We start from the raw sequence: 20,731 nt of genomic DNA, 5'->3' as shown, positions 1-20,731 counted from the left end.
GTTAGAATAGATATCAAATGCCCTCAATCTAACTGCCTCTTCTTGACTGCTTTAACTCTGTTTCAAGAAGCACATGTTAGTCTGTACATTACAATTACATGTATATACAAGAGCTGTTGGAGAACAGCAAAGCTCGCCTATTCAGAAGAAGTTGATGTTCAAGTATTTACTATCTAAACATGGAACTATGACAAATTAACAGACTCAAAAAAAAACCCTAAAGGGCCCCAAACTGGTTGTATTATCACGTTCAGCATTCATACACATTTGGAAAATAAAATCATAAACATTTATGATGACTTAAGCTTAATCAATAGACAAAATAGAAACTTGCTCAAAAACTTTAACATGGAAATATGACAAATTAACAGACTCAAAAAAAACCTAAAGGGCCCGAAATTGGTTGTATTACCACGTTCAGCATCCAAACACATTAGGAAAATAAAATCATAAACATTCATGATGACTTAAGCTTAAACAATTGATGAAACAGAAACTTGCTCAAAAACTTTAACGTGAAATGGGACGCCGACGCCGACGCCGACGCCGGGGTGACAACATTAGCTCCCCCTATTCTTCGAATAGGCGAGCTAATAATATGGCAAAAGAATTTAATGCTTTGTGTTTCTTTTGATTTCCTTATTTTCGCAATCAAAATTAACAAATTTCGAAATCAAGTGATTATGATATTATACAGTTGGAGAAAGATTTTTAAATTGTTTGATAATCGTGTCCCCCATATTAAACATCACTCGTTGTTTACTTCTCCCTATACATGTTCGAAACCCTCATGTACAGTTTGTCTTTCACTGAATGAAGTCGGTGTATTCCGCCGGGTACTCTGACTTTCTTCAAACCTTTAAACCTGGTACGTCCATAAATGACACTCGTTGCAAAATTAACTAACTTTCATTATCATATTTCTGTATGATGCCATTTCATTCAATGCCCGCAAATGTCATTTCACTTAGTATATCACATCCAAATTCAACATCTAGCAACTGCATTACATTTGTACGTATTTGAGATTAATCAAAGAAACAGAAAGACCAATGGAGTACTGCCCAAGATTTCAAGATAACTTTTTATAAGATTACCGTTTTCACTATTTGGAACATGAATAATGAGACCATAGTGTGATTTTCGTGAAAATGCAACGGAAAACTTTGTAAAAACTTTATGGCAGATAAATATTATGGTCATTATGTTTTCAATTAATCTCAAAAACAGAACGGGATTGGTTTGAGAAAAGTCATGACGTCGCCATACCTATGGGCGATAAGTAATTGTCACGCCGGGCTCCAGTCTCGCGAACATTTTTAACTTTAGTTGAAACCCTCTATAGAACAGCATTATCGAAGGAAAATATCTTAAGCCAAGGAACCTTCCTAAACTGATGCAATTACTTTCCTATAGAAAACGTATGCTATGGATTCCCCCTCCCATATCCTCGGTCGTTATATATCGGGATCAAACTGTTCAGACTGTTTTATTCTTGCGAACTGCCTTCAGTACTGTTATGGAATAGTCCAGGGGTTGATATAACGACAGTGAAAGTAACCCCTGGGGTATTGAGGATGCCCCCCACACAAAAAAATGTTCGCGAAACTAGGCCCAAACGCGGTTAATGATATTCGTTTTTAGATAAAAAGAAGAATAATGATATAAAACATAATCGATTGATTTTTTATTAAGTCATTTGGAAATGCATGATTTTTTTACAGATTATACTGATGTCTTTTAATTTTTTGTATAAAAGTTGTAAAAGTTGGTTTCACACATTCACTCCCTTAAAACACACCTGTATCACACATTTTATTTACCTTATCATATACACAACCTCGATCAATTACGTACTATGTGCATCATACATGATCATTTTCGTATAACGCACTATACAACTTTACATTCACATGACAAAAGATAAAGCTATACTCACTCCGATATCAATCGGAACACCTCTGCTGATTTGCGCATCAAGCGAGGTGTTCCGATCGATTCTATGTATCTCGTACATACAATGGACCAGTGAGAGTTTTTTAAAAACAATAAAATCACATGGATAAAACACATCGACGATTTTAATTGCTATCAAATCGCCTAAATGCGTATATATAAAACTCTCTTTAATTCCTAACAGGATAAAATGATTAACTAAAACTTTTCAATGATAATATTAAAACCGGGTGCCAAAAATAGCATCTGGGTTTATAGCGTAGAAAATCACATATGTAACCGATTAGGAAATGTCTTTGGGTTCCTTAAAGGTATTCGGGAATACTGACCAGTATCAGAAAGAATAGTTGTTTTAGTTTATAACCACTAATTGAATTCCGTGATTTCACTCTCACTCGTGCACACGTTTCTAAATCAGCGATACTAGGTACTCTGCAGCAGTTACCGGCCTGTTAGTATCAACCACGATGTCGTAATTGCTGAGGTCCCGTGTGACTTTTATCACTCTCGAGTTTGGGGAACTCGAAGAAGAGGACGAACTATGAGAACTAGAGTCATCATCAGGAGTGTGTTGGTCTATAGGCAACGACGATTCTGTCGTCTGCTCGTTTATAATTTCCCCACTAACGTTCAGAACTTCAGTTTGCTCAGTACTTGGCTCAGTGCTTGGTGGGTCGGTGCTTGTTGGCCCAGGGCTTGTTGTTTCGGGGCTTGTTTCCTCATCTGAAATATGTTCTGAATCATCAGCATATTGATTAATGGTGTCCAGACCTGGCGATGAAACATTTAAATTTATCACATGACCGTGTGTTCCTGCCCTTGTCGGAGCTAGTCCGTTCGATATAGTGACGCCGTTACTAACAATCGGCGTCGTTAATGCGGTAGTTGATGTATACGGTTCACCGTTGTCGTCTCGAACATTCAGGCACTTAAAGTCGATAACATCAAACTTTTCATCGTAGTTTGAGATAATATTAGTGAGATTTCTAGTGAATCGTATGTCATCTTCTTCAACCTCGGGTAATTGTACCCTTCTGAACAAGAAATTGCTCAATACGAACGGGATTAAACCTCCTGCCAGTGCTATGATTGTTTGGTTGGTGCTGGAAAGTTCAAAATTTTTGCTGAACGCTAACACCACAAGTCCAACGAAAGCTAGAAATCCTAATATTGCCACAAATTTCAACACGGCCGTCCTAAGATTTGAGACGAGTTTCCCTGGGGCGGCAAAATGATCCATATCACAACAGTCGAAGAAGAAATCCTTTCGTATATAACGTGTACCGTGTTTATCCACAAACAGCACCGTTCTTTTACTCAGCCATTTGAAATCGGAGTTCTTGACGTATATGTAATCTTTAGACGAAGTACCAATTGCCTCATGGTGTACCTCAAATGCCGTATTAGCCCGCGAATTCATTAACTCGCGTTCAGCTTCCGATGACGTCCTTTTGAAAATTTCCATGACATGCTTGTGAACGATCTTGTTGAAGAACATATACTTTTTATACACTCCTTTGAATGTTTGGTTGCCGTACACGCCGAGCATGAAGGCGAGAGGAAAGTATTGCATGATTACAGACGAGTTGAGTATCATCCCCATCAGGGTGTAGATGACCATAACAACGATAAACTGGATGAATTCGACAAGCAGGAGTAGAAAGGAGTACAGTGCCAACAAGCAAAACAAAGTTAAAAGCACGTGTCTTAATTTAACGAAGCATTTGATCTCGCGTTTTTCTTCGGGATCTGGTGTGTAGCACGCTGCTGCTTTTGCAATGCCGGTGGGGCAAATATTATAGAGAAGCTTTCCAAATAGGCGAAGTGATAGGTTGACGATAGGTAGATATTTGAACGCGGCTATTACCAGAGCTATCGGAATTACCAATGCCCAAACAACCGGGAATAGGACCAGTCCGAAAATATAACACTTAGTACAAGGGAGAAGCATGAATTCCCACAACTTTCCTAAGGATGTTAATTGCGATGAACGGCGCATGTCTTTGAAGCACTCCCGGAACACGATTCGGAGACTTCGGGTGACATTTCTGTGTAGAATTCCCAGGCACATCCCTTCAACGACGATAAAGAAATAACATACAATAAACAGAACGTGTAGAGGCGAGAGATACAAACTTAAGTTTGCCTGATATGGCGGGTTTAACTGGCGGGAGTACGACGCCGACGCCTGTCCTTCAAAATGAGCGCGTTCGTACGTGACGTAAAACACAACACGTAGCATCCAGGGGATAGCAAATGTAATTAAGACAATGGACGTCATCAGTCGTGTCAGACAATCGTACCAGTTTACGGAACATCCGAACATACGTAACATGTCTGCGTTACAGCATTCCCGCATCGATTTGTGATGTTTGATCTCACAGCGCGCGAAATTGTTGTACAGCGTTGAAAATATACCAACAGGTACATCAGATTCACTTATCAAGTCTCGAGTTTTCACCGAAAACGTAATTGTCCCTATATCGCATTCACAAGGTTTGTCATTTTTCAATTCCTTCACGGTCATGTTGAATTTTGGCATGTAGTCATCAACAACGCTCTCCTTTATGTGTTTGCCGCGATCTCGCACCCTAGTTGACTTTTGGACGTTGGTTTTGAGGATAGTCACCGATTCACGTTCAGTTTTTGGGTCTTGCTCGTAACTTACACAGCCAGTTGAATCGCTGTAGTAATACTGTGGGACAAGGTAAGGACTAAACACGATCATCAAAATGTTTGTGATAAAAATGAAAACTTTTACAACTTCCATATAAGAATTTACCTCCAGTTCTTCACAGACGGCTACACCAACCGTGTTTTTATGGCAACACGTGTAGAAAAATTTCGCGATATTTCCTTCTTTTCCAATGGTCATGTGACATATTCCAGTGTGGTCGTCTGTCTGTTCATCCATTGGTTTGTCGGAAGACATGTTAGTTTTCACTTCCACGGAAGATTCGAAATTATTCAACAATGTATCCCGGAAGTAGGGTCCAACGAATTCCATCGGCTGGTTTGTTAAACATCCCGCGGGATACTCTGTAATTTTGATAGTCTCATGTTCTACTCCTATACTCATAGTTTGCAGTGATAATGCTTCAAATTGCTGTAAAAGGTTTAACAACATTTTACCCTGGTGATCAGAAACATACACCCAGTTTAAAGGTTCGAATAGTTCTCCTTGATCCTCAAACTTCAATCTCCCGTTGTGACCGGTGAAGTGGAAATGAACGTACACCAATTTGGTATCAGCATTCGACTTAAGTTCAAGATAACTTTTTATGTCAGTTTCGTTGAACTTGACGGTACAGTTTTCTGGTATAATGATATCATATCCTCCGTCCTTTGTCGTATCCACAAGCGTTGTTAAGTGATCATGAGCAGCAACTATCACTAACATATATAAAATAGTCCAGCAGGAATAGCCCGTCATCTTGACTGTTGCTGAGATCCGGGATCCGTCGAGTTCCACAACTGGTCACTTCTTTAATGGTACAAAATAGGTACGTGGTCTTGTAAAAAGCCAAGCATTCACCATTTACGCGTCACTGATTTCACACTCATGTGTTTTACTCGGCCGTTGTGTCACCTTTTACTCAGCGCTGGTTGGACGATTGTTGGATGTGGGCGTGGCATTTCAACAATCGATGGTGATCACTGAGTTTTACTCATACAATCGATGTAGTAACACGCATCTATTATCAAACAGACTACCAATTTTATCGTAAACGATTCTGTTTAATTTACAATGTACCACAAAAAATATGATTTAGAAGAAAAGGATTGAGTTTGATATACATGTATATATTATATCAGAAAAAATAACATTTAATTAAATAATTATGCATTAACTTCACAGTGGTCATCGTAGACTGTTTTAAAGTGAACAGTCGGGCAAGGATGGCTAAAGTTGGTGAAAATGGTGTGAATGTATCCAGTATTATTTCTTATGAAATAGAAAAATAAAATCTCTCGTCAAAATCTGTCTGCGTACGAAAAAATTAATTTAAAGTATGGGAATTCTAAAACGTCCTCCCGGCTCACTAACGTCTGTGGTTACATTTCCACGCAACCTCGCTTTCAATGCTTTCAACTTTTCTTTACTTTAATGGTCAGAACTGGCCTGGGAAACTAAGCAGAACTTGACCGTCGTATTAATATGTGAGAACTTTTGGAAGGCCAATGAACGCATTTAGACTGGTTTTCTTTGCCCGACTATTCACTTTAATTGTAATGTGTGAGATAGAAACTAATATTTTTTTTCAAAAGACTTACAAATATACATTAATGGTAATATACATTGTGTATCTATCGCTGAGATAATCGTCAAACGATTGATAAAAGTGTCCATAACAATTCCAAAAAGCTATGTACACCATTACAACTGTTAACAGTAGTACTACATCTTGATTAAATTCTAGACCACTCGTAAGATAAAGAAAGTGTATTTATCACGAATTTAAGATAACTATGAGAAAGATCGATTCATATTGGTTAATAACTTGTAATAAACATAATATCGGGTATAATATTCGACACAAAGAGGACTTGATATTATATAATAACAATATTGTGGCATTACGATGCAACCGGTTCAGTATGTTTAGCTTGTGAATTGATTGCAAGAATGCTCCGCAGGGTGAAGTTCTAAGTTCGTCGTTCTTTTTTAATAAACATGCGGATGATATTGTCTTAAAAAAACAACAACAACAACAACAACAAAACAAAAATACAGGAAAACTTTATTTGTAATACCCGGTAAATGTACAATCGTATACATTGTGTAACAAATTAAGGACCTTTAATTCGGACAAAATATATCGTACGAACCGGGCTACGCTATTTACGTACGTGGAAACGCTTCTTTTACATAGAAAAATGTCGTCTAGGGGTGCGTACGTGATAAATATTTGCTCGGTGGTCAACTCTCGACCAAAAATCCAAATATACAAGTTACCCATGGAACAGTAGAGTGTTTCACCAATATACAAGTTACCCATGGAACAGTAGAGTGTTTCACCAATGCGTAGAAGCAAAATTGATGTTTCATTGCATTATACTTTGTTCTGTGACCCAAGAAGACTACGGTTGTATAAAACAATAACATACAGCAGGACTACTATACACAAGGGGTCTTTATTTAATTGTTCATATACTTGGGCGATATAACGGTGTGTTATCTATTCTATGTGAATATAAGACCTAAAAATACAGAATAGCACAGAAAAATAAAGCAAAATGATAAATATGTTACATTCGCAGCCGTAATCAAATCTTATGAACTGAATAACAATAATTGTATTACATGTATTTTACGCATCAATTGAGCGATTTCTGTCTTGATTGAGCTAATTAACACACTTATCGACCTAATTAGTTGAATTAGTTCTTTTTATATTATTGTTTTCTCTGTGCCCTTAGCTAGTGTCATGTGTACATCAGTGGCCATATGACACGTATAGCTCAATAAATAGCGACACTATCAAAGGAATCGACGAAAACAATAGGACAAACAAAAACAACTCATCTAGTTAATTGTGTTAATAATTACGGCCTCAATTGTTTGACATTGATCAATTTGTGAATGTAAAATGTAAAACATTAATTGATTTTAATATCCCCAAATAAAATTGTGTACATGTATTATTTCATTGACGATGTAATCTGCTCAAAGAATGGAGATATTGGAAATTAATTCCTTATTGTAGTCTAAAGATATGCATCTTTATTGCGTTGATACAATCCTGGAGATAACAAAATACCCTAAAGCCAATGGAAAACTTCTGGTTTTATCGTTATTGCATGGTGGACATCACCAAAACGCGAAAAGCCGGAAGGAATTATTGAATACATAAAGCCGTGGAATGTTAAGAATTTAATAAAAATTTGAAATTAAAGTTAATATCATTAATATATATCATGATCAAAAGCATAATTGGAAATCGCGAACCAGTGGTCATTTACATCAAACCGTGTATAAGTAAATGGTATCAACTTATTATTAAAGATTATGCAATTGAAGCACCATTATTAATTAAGGTATCATTATATCATATTAAGCGTATGCCAACTCAACTATCAAAATTACTGTATTTACATTAAGTAGAGCGTCAGGTAACAATTATATACCCCAAATGTAAATAAAGTATTATTTCTATGAACAAAATGACGTCATTTGGTAAGAATTTGGTACATCTAATTCAATGTAACATAAAAAAAGATTTATTACAACTATATGTTTAATAACTGTTGCAATTTATTTTTCCTCGTTATTTAATTTGTAATCTTCAGTTTTGGGGAAATAAAGACAATTATTATTATTGTTATAACCATGTGCATTTTTTAGATAACTACAGTTTGTAATGTCTAATTTAGGGACAATCGCTTGAGGTAAAAATAAATGAATATCCGATGAATGTGTTTGTAAATATATACAATAGTATTTACATATACGGTCTAAAACAGTTGTCCTTTTAAGGACAGGTTTCGGTTGCCTCGGGTTTTGTTTGAACTTTAGATGATTGAATTATAACCTGTCCGATAATTGTCGGCACGTCTTGCATTAAAAGCTTAAGGTTGACACCTTTATATTGGCCAATTGGTCACCATGTGCCTTATTGGGCGTTTGCGGCTATCGTGGACGCAAAAACATTCAATAATACATAGAGACGTCCCTAATATAATAAACATCTACCTGTGAAATAGCCTCGAGTGATCTCACATATTCTCAAAATCTGGCGGTGATTTTCTAAACTGGTTTTGATAAACAACTTTAACATCGTTGGAGTCCAGTTGACCCCTGACTGGCCATATTCTAGACTGACCTAATAACCCTACGTTATTAATAAGATATTTTCAACAAAATAATTATAAATTGGAAATTAGAAACTTGTCATAGAGACAAAAATTATCAAGCCAATCAAGGGATGCTTTAATGGTCTATATGTCAATCTCTAATCTATAATGATCTTTGTTCCCATTTGTTTGGAATCATTGAGGATTGTGTTGTACCTTGTTCGTCTCATTCAATGTCATATGTAATCTTAACTAATGTAGTCAATAGGCAGATTGGCCACCAGACCCTAAGTTCTCAGCAGAATTCTAATACTAAATTATCTCCCCCTTGTTTGAAACTATTAACCTTTTACAATGTAGTGACGTTTTTGATAGAGACTGGTGGCCAGCTGTCTACCTATATTCAGACCCTAAGCTTTTGATAAGCAGAAGTTTGCAAAAGAAAAAAAAAACGAACGTTACTTCAATTCTTATGAGTCAGTATTTTTAATTTGTCATTAATAGTTTTTATATTGATATATTACACTTTCTACTGACACATGTACGAATTTACCAAACATGTCCTGACACATTACCGTATGCCCGCCACCGCTGAGTCGTGAGTTCGAATCCGATGTGAGGCAGTTGCCAGGTTCCTGACCGCTGATCGGTGGTTATTTTCCGGATGTTTCGATTTTCCTCTACCAACGAACCTGGTCCGGATTCAGGAAAGGATCAATATAGGCACTACCTGCCTGTTATCCAATCCTTTTGTTTTCAATAAAATATTTTGAATTGAATTGAACCTGGTACTAAAATGACACTGGCTGTTAGTAGTAGTTTAACCAATAAAACCAACATTCTAAGAAAGACAAATAAGAAATCAGCATACATTTTGGCAGTATAGCTATTAACTCAAGATATTTATCTTCTTTCGCAAGAACAATTTTTTGTTCAATGAAACATGCACACTGAATGATTGAACAAGAAACACATGCCTATTCAAGTTCTCTATATACGTGGAATTTATCGCACCAGGCACACACATGTACAATAAAATATCGTATGTTCAAAGACCAAAGTTCACAGAACCCCTCACTCCAGTTCCTCGATAATTTTAAAGGAGACATCTGTTAGACAGGTACACCTATACCATCACATTATAAATCCAATGATCATTTTACCTATACGGTAAAGGCACATATAACAAAAGATAAAAGTATCTACAGTAGTTTCCAAAGTAAACAATAGTCCGCTGTCCCATACCATTCTTTGTATATGACGTAAGACAAGACTAGACTAAATAATGATGACCACCGTAATTGTGTAAACATACCTCTATTTATTTTTGATACTGTGACATCATACTAGCTAAAAATAGCTAAATTGATAAACATGATGCTAAATCATTGCATATTTCACCATATTCAGCTTGAGCATTGTGATCTTACTGTAACGTCACATTTCCATTCAAACGTCTTTAAACTTCACTAGGCGTAAACGTAAATTGCGTGCAGTGGTGCCCGTTGTAACATAGTAGGCGATTCCACAAACTTGAACAATGTTGAGCTATTTTTAATTGTCAATATGGTTGATAATATTCCCAGCAGGGCATGTTTTTAAGTTCAAGTTAACGATACTTTGAGAATTTCGATGCGCGTGCAAGATACGCGCGTGTATACATACGCACCAACAGTGTGTCATAGCGCTACTTACGTTCGTGATCTATTTTTACATGACGCGATGATATAAGGAGGGAAGCTGGAGGGGGAAGGGGATGGGGTGTAACCACATTTCAGTGGTTTGTGGATAGGAAGACAGAAGTAACTACTATGACCGCTCAAGTTTGACAGAAGCAATAATTCATTTCTATAATAGTCTATCCAGTATTTGCATATTCAAAGAGGTATTTGTACTTGCGGGTATGTTTTGATTGTGAGACGAAATTGTGGTGTACAGTTGTGTTTTTACCATATTACCAACGTATGACAGGCATTTTCAGCTACATTGTATCTGTAGATTTTTATAACCGTAGGGACGTAGATACAGATGTGTTATAACAATGGCCACTTGTCAAGATTGTATTTCGGTACACATGCACTACAAAACCAATTGATGAATGCTACTGATTTACATGTTCGCGTAACCTGTGTTCAGGCCATGATCTTCAATTCCTATCTATATACAATATATACACGTGAGACGTTGAGTTCCCGTCATTCAATCATAGTAGATTTTATTACCGTGTTTATTTGTGACCATAACAATTTTTACCTCAGGCAGGCTATTTTACCCGAAGATTAAAAAATCATTTACTTTACCGAAAAACGGAGAATTTTTTCTCACACCACGACTGATAGACAGAGGAGTGAGCGTCTCATTCAATACTTTCATATCTTTTAGTATAAAATAATTCCATTGCTGTGTCCTTCAAGCCTTAAGCATGACCCGATTCCACATCTATACGATCAGAAAAACCTTCCTGTTATATTTCTAGCATTAATTGTTCGCGTCTTAAGCATCATCTCACGACATCGCTAAAGTATCATAATAGCAAGAGTAAACGGATAAGCTTTCAAAGGTTTGATAGGGAGGTACGACTAAATTTACCGAGTGGAACCTAGCAACTTCATAATTCGTTTTCATTTTGATTTGGTTATTTATATGAAATAGAATTTAAATTTGTAGTTTTTACATTCGACTTCGTATCGTATAAAATCCGAAATTCAATATCCAACCTCAAGTAGTTTTATTAGAAACATCATCACCCTTTTTATAATTTATACGGGGTTCGAATTTTTGTCGTAACCCATTCATCACAGTGTTAATTTTGTGCAAAATGGCGTCCAATTTTCAACATCTCTTGGACAAGTTAATTATATTACTCTAATGGCAATGCGGTGAAAATAACGCGAAATGTTCACATGTACAAATCTTGAAATGTTCACAAGTACAAATCTCAAAACTGTCTTCATTATTACCTAGACATACAGTATATAAGAACGCTACGTGTGGTTGTTCACGGTCACACTAGACAAGAGAAGTATAGTAGCATTTTAAGTTGCCTGATATGATTTTATTGCAACAAGCAATGCAAGGTCATCGACGTTTTTTTGCAGTATCAAGGACAATTTTCCGACATGCTAACAAAACTTCCCGATAGGTGTTATAATAATCACGGTGCAACAGAGACATAATTTGGCAGAGTATACCTTACAATGTCGAGTTTGTTTTCGTGTGTATGTATTGCGCAATATTGAACACTATGGTGGCTGATATCGGCCATGTCGCATTCTTCGCTAAGCGCACTGACAACGCCGTTATGCGACCGTGCGGCAATGCGCTTAGCGAAGAGCGATAATGCGGCAATGCGCCATGCGACAGAGCGACAATGTACCAGTGCGATAATGCCCCATGCTTCAGTGCGCCAAGCGAAGAGCAACAATGCGCCTAGCCAAGAGCGACAGTACTCCAAGCGACATTGCGACAATGTGCCAAGCGAAGAGCGACAGTGCGCCATGCGACAGTGCGACAATGCAGTATGCGACAGAAACACTCGCATGACTCATGTATAGTGGCACTGCCGCATGGCGAATTATTACCTGACTCTCTATATAAATATAAATGAAGTAGTGATAGTGGATAAAGTTGTTCATGTGGTAGGGGTTACCGGTTATGGTTCGAAAAAATGGCTTTTATGTTTAAAATGAATAAAAATCAAGATAACGATGATGCCTTTAAACACCGCTAGGAAAGTAAGTCATCACGTTATATTGATTGCACTGTTATACTAAGGATAATATTTTGGCATCTTAGGCTGGCAACAAAACAATCAGCACAAATGTTAGATGAGTTGCCAACAGAAAACAAATCTAAGGCAGTTACACAAAAAGTGTTTAGAAAGCTTCGTCTGTCTGTCAGTTAAAGATCTAGACACCCATCATTTATGTATCGAGATATCACATACATCGTAACTATGTTAACTTTGCTCTTTTGAACGATGAAAAATCTGAAGACAGAGGTTGCTCTTTGGAACGATGAAAAATCTGAAGACAGAGGTTGCCGTATAGTTGTACTGTATCTCCTTGTGATCGTGGAATTCTTGTCCTTTTTATAGCGCTATCTCACTGAAACTATCCACCAAAGATATCAAACAGCACACCCACCCGGTCGCATTATGCTGACAACGGCGAACCAGTCGTCCCATGTCATTTATGTCGAGCGCCAACCAGGAGCAAAAGCTACAATTCGTATAGACTATGGTGTGTCTCGACAGGAAATTTTCCTCACTTAGACGAACACTCAGTACAAATCCAGAAGTGAGTAAGTGTTAAGGAAGAAGTGAAAAGATTTCAGATTAAGTCGCCTTTTACGATCCCATGCAATGGGGACAGCAGATACAGTTCAAAATCTCCGCCTGCATAACTGCTCATGTAGGGCTAGTGCAGATGAGATTTTCTAGTGCGAATAGATGATGCTCAAAGATATCATCATATTTACAGTATTAGAGAACAGTAATTAATCACTGTCTCTGGTAAGAAAAACTCTTCATTGCAAGTATGTTCGATCAAATATGATACACTAACGTTTTTGACCTTTCAGTTAACATTGCCACTCATGCTATGCATAATTTAAACCAATCCATAGATTTCTTGAGAGCTGTAGTTCTGCCCTATTGCAATGCCTACACTTTCCTTGTTGCCGCTGTACAAGTAATTATTAGAAGTCGGCGACATTGGGCTTCCTAAATGTCTCTTCCTACATCAGTTTTCCTGACACTTCAGCCAGGTCTCATGGGGGGAGATATAGTTTTAAAGTTCTTATCGACCTTGTATGGGACGTTCAGCAATGGTAAGGTGGCCCAGAGGTGCAACATATACCACTGTCTGTTCATCCAGAAACATTTTCTTATCTGAACATTTTGTTTCGAAATTATTATTTAAGATATTTCAAAGTTGACTATCATTTGTGATGGATAAATGATTTTTATATTGCCTAATGGCACTAACTGTTTTTATTACGACACAAATGTAATATCCAACCAACCAACTGAACATTTTTCCCCCAAATGAAGCTGTATTTTATTAATTTTATAATTTTGACTATTTGGTTACAGTTGCCTAGTTTTGTTTTGTATAAGATTAACGCTCTATCAACAGCCGGGGTCATATTAGGACGGCCTCTCACGCGTGCAACGTGTTACCGTGTGTGAATGTCTGTATGCTTTGGGAGGCTGCGGTAGTTTCGTGTTGTGGTGTGTGAATGTCTGTATGCTTTGGGAGGCTGCGGTAGTTTCGTGTTGTGGTGTGTGAATGTCTGTATGCTTTGGGAGGCTGCGGTAGTTTCGTGTTGTGTTTGTATGCTTTGGGAGGCTGCGGTAGTTTCGTGTTGTGTTTGTATGCTTTGGGAGGCTGCGGTAGTTTCGTGTTGTGTTTGTATGCTTTGGGAGGCTGCGGTAGTTTCGTGTTGTGGTGTGTGAATGTCTGTATGTTTTGGGAGGCTGCGGTAGTTTCGTGTTGTGGTGTGTGAATGTCTGTATGTTTTGGGAGGCTGCGGTAGTTTCGTGTTGTGGTGTGTGAATGTCTGTATGCTTTGGGAGGCTGCGGTAGTTTCGTGTTGTGGTGTGTGAATGTCTGTATGCTTTGAGAGGCTGCGGTAGTTTCGTGTTGTGTTTGTATGCTTTGGGAGGCTGCGGTAGTTTCGTGTTGTGGTGTGTGAATGTCTGTATGTTTTGGGAGGCTGCTGCGTAGTTTCGTGTTGTGGTGTGTGAATGTCTGTATGTTTTGGGAGGCTGCGGTAGTTTCGTGTTGTGTTGTGTGAATGTCTGTATGTTTTGGGAGGCTGCGGTAGTTTCGTGTTGTGGTGTGTGAATGTCTGTATGTTTTGGGAGGCTGCGGTAGTTTCGTGTTGTGGTGTGTGAATGTCTGTATGTTTTGGGAGGCTGCGGTAGTTTCGTGTTGTGGTGTGTGAATGTCTGTATGTTTTGGGAGGCTGCGGTAGTTTCGTGTTGTGGTGTGTGAATGTCTGTATGTTTTGGGAGGCTGCGGTAGTTTCGTGTTGTGGTGTGTGAATGTCTGTATGTTTTGGGAGGCTGCGGTAGTTTCGTGTTGTGGTGTGTGAATGTCTGTATGCTTTGGGGAGGCTGCGGTAGTTTCGTGTTGTGGTGTGTGAATGTCTGTATGTTTTGGGAGGCTGCGGTAGTTTCGTGTTGTGGTGTGTGAATGTGTCTGTATGTTTTGGGAGGCTGCGGTAGTTTCGTGTTGTGGTGTGTGAATGTCTGTATGTTTTGGGAGGCTGCGGTAGTTTCGTGTTGTGGTGTGTGAATGTTTGTATGCTTTGGGAGGCTGCGGTAGTTTCGTGTTGTGGTGTGTGAATGTTTGTATGCTTTGGGAGGCTGTGGCGTATTCGTGTTGTGGTGTGTGAATGTTTGTATGCTTTGGGAGGCTGTGGTAGTTTCGTGTTGTGGTGTGTGAATGTCTGTATGCTTTGGGAGGCTGTGGTAGTTTCGTGTTGTGGTGTGTGAATGTCTGTATGCTTTGGGAGGCTGCGGTAGTTTCGTGTTGTGGTGTGTGAATGTCTGTATGCTTTGGGAGGCTGCGGTAGTTTCGTGTTGCCGTGTGTGAATGTCTGTATGTTTTGGGAGGCTGCGGTAGTTTCGTGTTGCCGTGTGTGAATGTCTGTATGTTTTGGGAGGCTGCTGTAGTTTCGTGTTGCCGTGTGTGAATGTCTGTATGTTTTGGGAGGCTGCGGTAGTTTCGTGTTGTGTTTGTAATAGTAGAACTCTCGCCCTTTTTATTGTGCTATCTCACTGAACCATTTGTCGAGGATAAACCATCTTACAACAAAGTCATTTTGGTCCGAAATTATTATTTCAAAATATCAAATGTCTGATAATATTTTGAGATAAATAAATGTTTTTAATTGATTTTGATTTCGGTAATATAATGAGTTTGATTACAGATGCCATAAATATTAGGGATGTATTCAGCATTTGTTCGAAGCATCGCGCGGAGTAAACTATTTCACGATAAAGTCTTATTAATTACATTGTTTATCTGATGACAACCTAACTGGTCTGACACCACTCGGATTCCGTACTCCCATCCTTTCGATGATGTAATTTATGTTTCACAAGTTACAGGCGATATGCCCAAAAGTCCTGGGAATTGGTTTAACAGCCCCGCACGCTGAAGTGCTCTTCTCTAAAACTGCAGTGGTAGTCACCTTTCGGTGCAAAGTATCAGTTTAGAAATGAGACAAAACATGCAATATTAATGTAAAATACGTCCCATTAAAGTCCTATACCATTTATATTGTACGCCTACTACAATGCAACTCTTGCAATACCAATCATTTCAACTTTTTTCGTGAATCAAAACAGCATAAATAACCTTCTTCTCGCAATGATACGCGAGGATGGCAAACGTTATTGACACACCAATCGGCTAAATTCGCACATGTGATCGGCACCGCCCGGTACGGAGAGATGTAGGTAAGGTGGGACATTATTCTGTAACAAAAGGTATAGGCATACCGATATACGCTGGTACCGCTGGCAGCACTCAGACATGTCATTATCAATTGATTACGAGTCCGTATAGACAAGATCAGAGGCAAGGATCTATATTGTTACGTACATACAGAATACTGTTGATGATGTTGACGTCTTCATTGGGCATACGGGAAAACACGGTGCGTAAAAAGATTCCGTATGAGAAAGTGCAGGGTGCCAACACGGCTTCGCGAAGTAAGAAATTCCGTCAACGCGCATTTGTTGGTGTATTTAGTTGACTTTTAATAGCTGCTTAATAAATAGTACATACATAAGTCTTTTGGTCGGTTGGTTTATTAGATTCTGTTAACGATTAGGGCCTATACATGTATTAATTAAGAAAGGCACCCCGTGTGTGGAGTGCAAACGTTGTTTTGAGAGACTACGGTATAATTGTGTTGTGTCTTTTTGCAACATCGGAAAGTTTTGCTATTTTTATACTGCTATCTCACTGCAGCATACCACAAAGACACTAAACAGACACATTCCAACCGGTCACATTACGCTGACAACGGGCAAACCAGTCGTTCCACCCCCTTTATACTGAGCGCTAAACAGAATCGGAGACTTCTGTTTTATTGACTATAGCGTGTCTCGAACAGTGGGCATGCCATAGTGTTCCTCACAGGGGGCGAGTGTTCAACCACAGGCCAAAAGTGAAGCTGTGTCGAAGGAGACTAGATAGGGAGACAATTTTTAATTTCTTAAATATACTCGTCTTTTTCTATCTAACGCCATACATGTACCAGGTTGGTAAATTTACAGGAGAGGTATAAGTAAAAGATCAAGTATATTTAATTGACCATATAATTTGCAATATATATGTAAGTAATGATTTTTTCTGACTTTGTTGAGTTTTGCTGTTTTCTAGTTTATCAAGACCGCTCAGGCAGGTCTGAGACCGATGAACGGCTGTTCGAAGTTGACATTTCAGAACCAGCAACCATGATAGGGAAGTCCCTGTTTCTTTCGCATTTTGACCAATCAAAATAGGGCATTACCGATCAATGGGAAATAGCCATAATTAACAAACATGACAGACGACAGTGTGGTGGGAAACTGTTTTACACAAGAAGCTATATTAAAAGCTGGGTATCCATGTGTTTGAAAGATACGTTGATGAGGCTTTTTCTTGAAGTTTTGTTTAATTAGTTACATATGTAAAGAGCTCGCCTTTACATTTCTCAGGTTTAACAAATTCATCGCATTAACTTAAAAAGTGAATATTTGTATGTTTAGTAAATAGATGGGAAAAATGTTTATCGCTACATTTAAAAGATTATTCACAGATAGATTTTCATCCTGACACAGGTTTACTGAGAGAACACCGTATACACATACCTGTCTATCCTGTGTGATAAGAGGCGTGAGTGGCATACCAGCGTAAGGCCGACATAGCATAGAATTTACTAGAAGGCAGTGAACATTACAGAATCAACTAGAATAGTTCAGTGTGCCTTTTACGCATTTCAGTTTGTTTTTTTCTCATACCACCGGGTGTCATATTGGCTTGTCTCATGCAATACACTCATGTTGTCTGAGGCTGTACCCTTGCGATGTCACAACAAAAACACTGCTTTCTCAGATAATTTTTTGAACGCCAATTTCAGAATCCAGACTGGTATATTTTGTAAAAATCGCCAAAATGTGGTTTACGTAAAAATATTTTGCAATTTTCATGTTTTGATTTGCACTCACGGTTTTCTTATGTTTCTTTTTACCAAAACAAATATCAAATGGCGGGATATCTGTAATAATTCCGTTAAAGATATGGATAGGGATATAAACTCTACCCTAGGATCCAAAAATATGACACCCTCAGCAGGCATCGGGTATTACTTCATATTTATATTCATGTTTTACCGTCAATTAGCTTGATGTCGCTGTCAAATTGTTTATACATTGGCCATCTCTGGGACATTTGATATTTATTGGAAATAAATAATAAACTGAAAGTGGGAATTTAACATTATTCAGAATTAACATCTGATTCAATAACTTATGGTTAGATTGCCGTCTAGAGACAATATTTTCGATATTCATATTGGAATAACCAACATATTTGTACTAATGAATCATAGAATATGGATATCTAACTATGATGAAATTACCACCATGTGATGAGAATAGAAAATGGAATGGTCTGGAATTATGAACCAATAGTCTCCCACCTCTGTCTTAAAGACCCACAGTTAACCAGAAGTTAACGTAGCTGGCGTTTCCTCGGAGCTTCTGCCAACCTAGTTCAATTTCTTGAGGAGGTTCTTGCTATCTTTCAACCAGGTTCCCAACCCACAATTTGTTTGTTTGTTTGATTAATTAACGTCCTTTTAACAGCTATGGTCATGTAAGGACGGCCTCCCATGTATGCTGTGTGTTGCGTGTATGTTGTGAAAGGTGCGTGTTTTAGGAGACTGCAGTATATTCTTGTAGGGTCTTCTTGTATAGTGGAACTGTTGCCAACCTACAATACACATCATCTCTGCTATAAATTGCCATTGGTTGCACATTGATAGTTGATAAAGTTGTTAATAAAATTATGGTTGACTGACCGACTACGGTTCGAAAAATGGCCTCTTAGTATATTTATGTGGTTAAATAAAAGGGAAAAAAATAGGATAATTCTGAAAATTCTGATCATGATGTCGAGGTCGCTATCAAATTGTTTACACATTGGCCATTTCTTGGTCATTTGATATTTATTGGATGATAAATAATAAATTGAAAGTGTGAATTTAACATTATTCAGAGTTTACATCTGATTCAAGAACTCATTGTTAATTTGCGTTAAAGGTGGTATGAACGCAATGGGATACAGACATATTCAATGTAGCGCGTTAGCGCTACATGTAGAATATGTCTGTATCCAATTGCGTTCATACCACCTTTAACGCAATCAAAACACTGTTCAATCTATATATTTACATAAATAAATCTACCTTTACGTACAATTTAAAACGGTGATGGTTGCTAAGTTGGGTAACTACGGTAGTCAGGATGACCGAAGATATAGTTCCGATTGTGTAATGTTATAGCTGCAGTTTGGTTTGAAATACAACAATGACACTTTTCAATTATTTTCAACATATATCTTTTTTCAATTTGATAATATATATTAATAATGTCCATTTCGAATAAAAATTGAGATAACCAAGGCGGAACGACTACCGGTATGTATCGTTGTCAGGGTAGTGATGCGGTCCGAAGTGAAGCTAGCCGCCATATTTGATTTTCAACCGAGGAAAGTGACTGTGATAAAGCCTATTGATGGTATGACCGTTGAGCTGCTGAATGTTTGTCATGTATGTATCGGTCTAAGAACGCGATATACACTAAATTCTTCGCAGTCATGACTTTTATTTTATTGTACGGAGGATAGACAAGTGTTTGCGTGTGTGTAGGCCTATTTTGAATGCAAAGACGGGGCCATTTAAGCTGATGATACTGTTTCGGATAGGCTACCTGTAATGTTTTTTTTTCAGGAAACCTGTATATGATCCGTTAACCTATTGTTCGCTTAGACGCTCCCAGAATTATTCACCGACAATCAGATGTTCTGTACATACATGTACATCTGACGTAACTATGGGATTCCCCGAACATTCCTCACGAAAGCCCCCCGGTTGTAGCTCCGACCAGCGATTCATTTTGTAGTTTATTACCGTTACAATGCTTGAACACATGTTTTGTTTTGATGTCAAATACATATTTAATTCGATCTAATAAAAACTCTTTATTGTTATTTTAAAATCCGTCAATTTATGACGCAAAATCTTATCGAAGCGTGAACTAGAAGTAGTCCGAACCTGCACTGCGTTTGTATTCATACGTCATTGCGTTTACGCTAATTTGAACGCAACTCCCCTCCCGTTGACTATATAGGGGCATATGAGTTTACATCTGATTCAAGAACTCATTGTTAATTTGCCGTCTAGAGACAGTATTTTCGGTATTTACTAATGAACTTCGATTTATTTTATGCAATATGCCATCTTTTTTGTTTATCTTTAAATATGAATAAACCCAAATGCAAATTTACAATATAAAAGAACCAGTTCCAGCTCATTTGACTCTTTGTTTTTTGTAATGCAAGTCCTACCTATGAACAGAACTCCCAAACAACAATAAACATCACTGTCAGTATCATTTACATTTTACTTATTATAGTATAGTAATAGTTTCTGGTCAAAATCATTAGTCTGTGTTAGGTTAGTTATGACCGGATACTCTCACTTAATGGTATGAACCAGAAAACAAAACTGAAAATAAATTAGCTATATATTATTCCGTTCATGCCCTTGGGTTCCCCAAAAACCATGTTAACTTTTTCTTCGTTCGTATGTTATATGATCATTTGTTTCTGGATTAGTTTGTTTGATCTTATATATGGAAGATGTAAAATAATGTAAAAATACCCAGGATGATGTAACAAGGTGTGCAACCATTTCA

The 20,731-nt window shown here is 37.8% G+C and overlaps 1 protein-coding gene across 1 annotated transcript; it reads right to left on the bottom strand.

The window, feature by feature from the left end:
• Window positions 1-1,672: 1,672 nt before the first annotated feature.
• On the bottom strand, window positions 1,673-5,430 carry LOC138315406 (uncharacterized). The gene has a single exon (XM_069256414.1). The coding sequence runs from the start codon at window positions 5,387-5,389 to the stop codon at window positions 2,366-2,368; it is 3,024 nt and encodes a 1,007-aa protein (XP_069112515.1). The 5' UTR covers window positions 5,390-5,430; the 3' UTR covers window positions 1,673-2,365.
• Window positions 5,431-20,731: the final 15,301 nt, after the last annotated feature.

This window comes from Argopecten irradians, chromosome 2 (assembly GCF_041381155.1).
Source record: "Argopecten irradians isolate NY chromosome 2, Ai_NY, whole genome shotgun sequence".
Classification (NCBI taxonomy): domain Eukaryota; kingdom Metazoa; phylum Mollusca; class Bivalvia; order Pectinida; family Pectinidae; genus Argopecten; species Argopecten irradians.
Note: the sequence above shows the minus strand (reverse complement) of the source record. Positions and strands in the feature narration are given on the sequence as shown.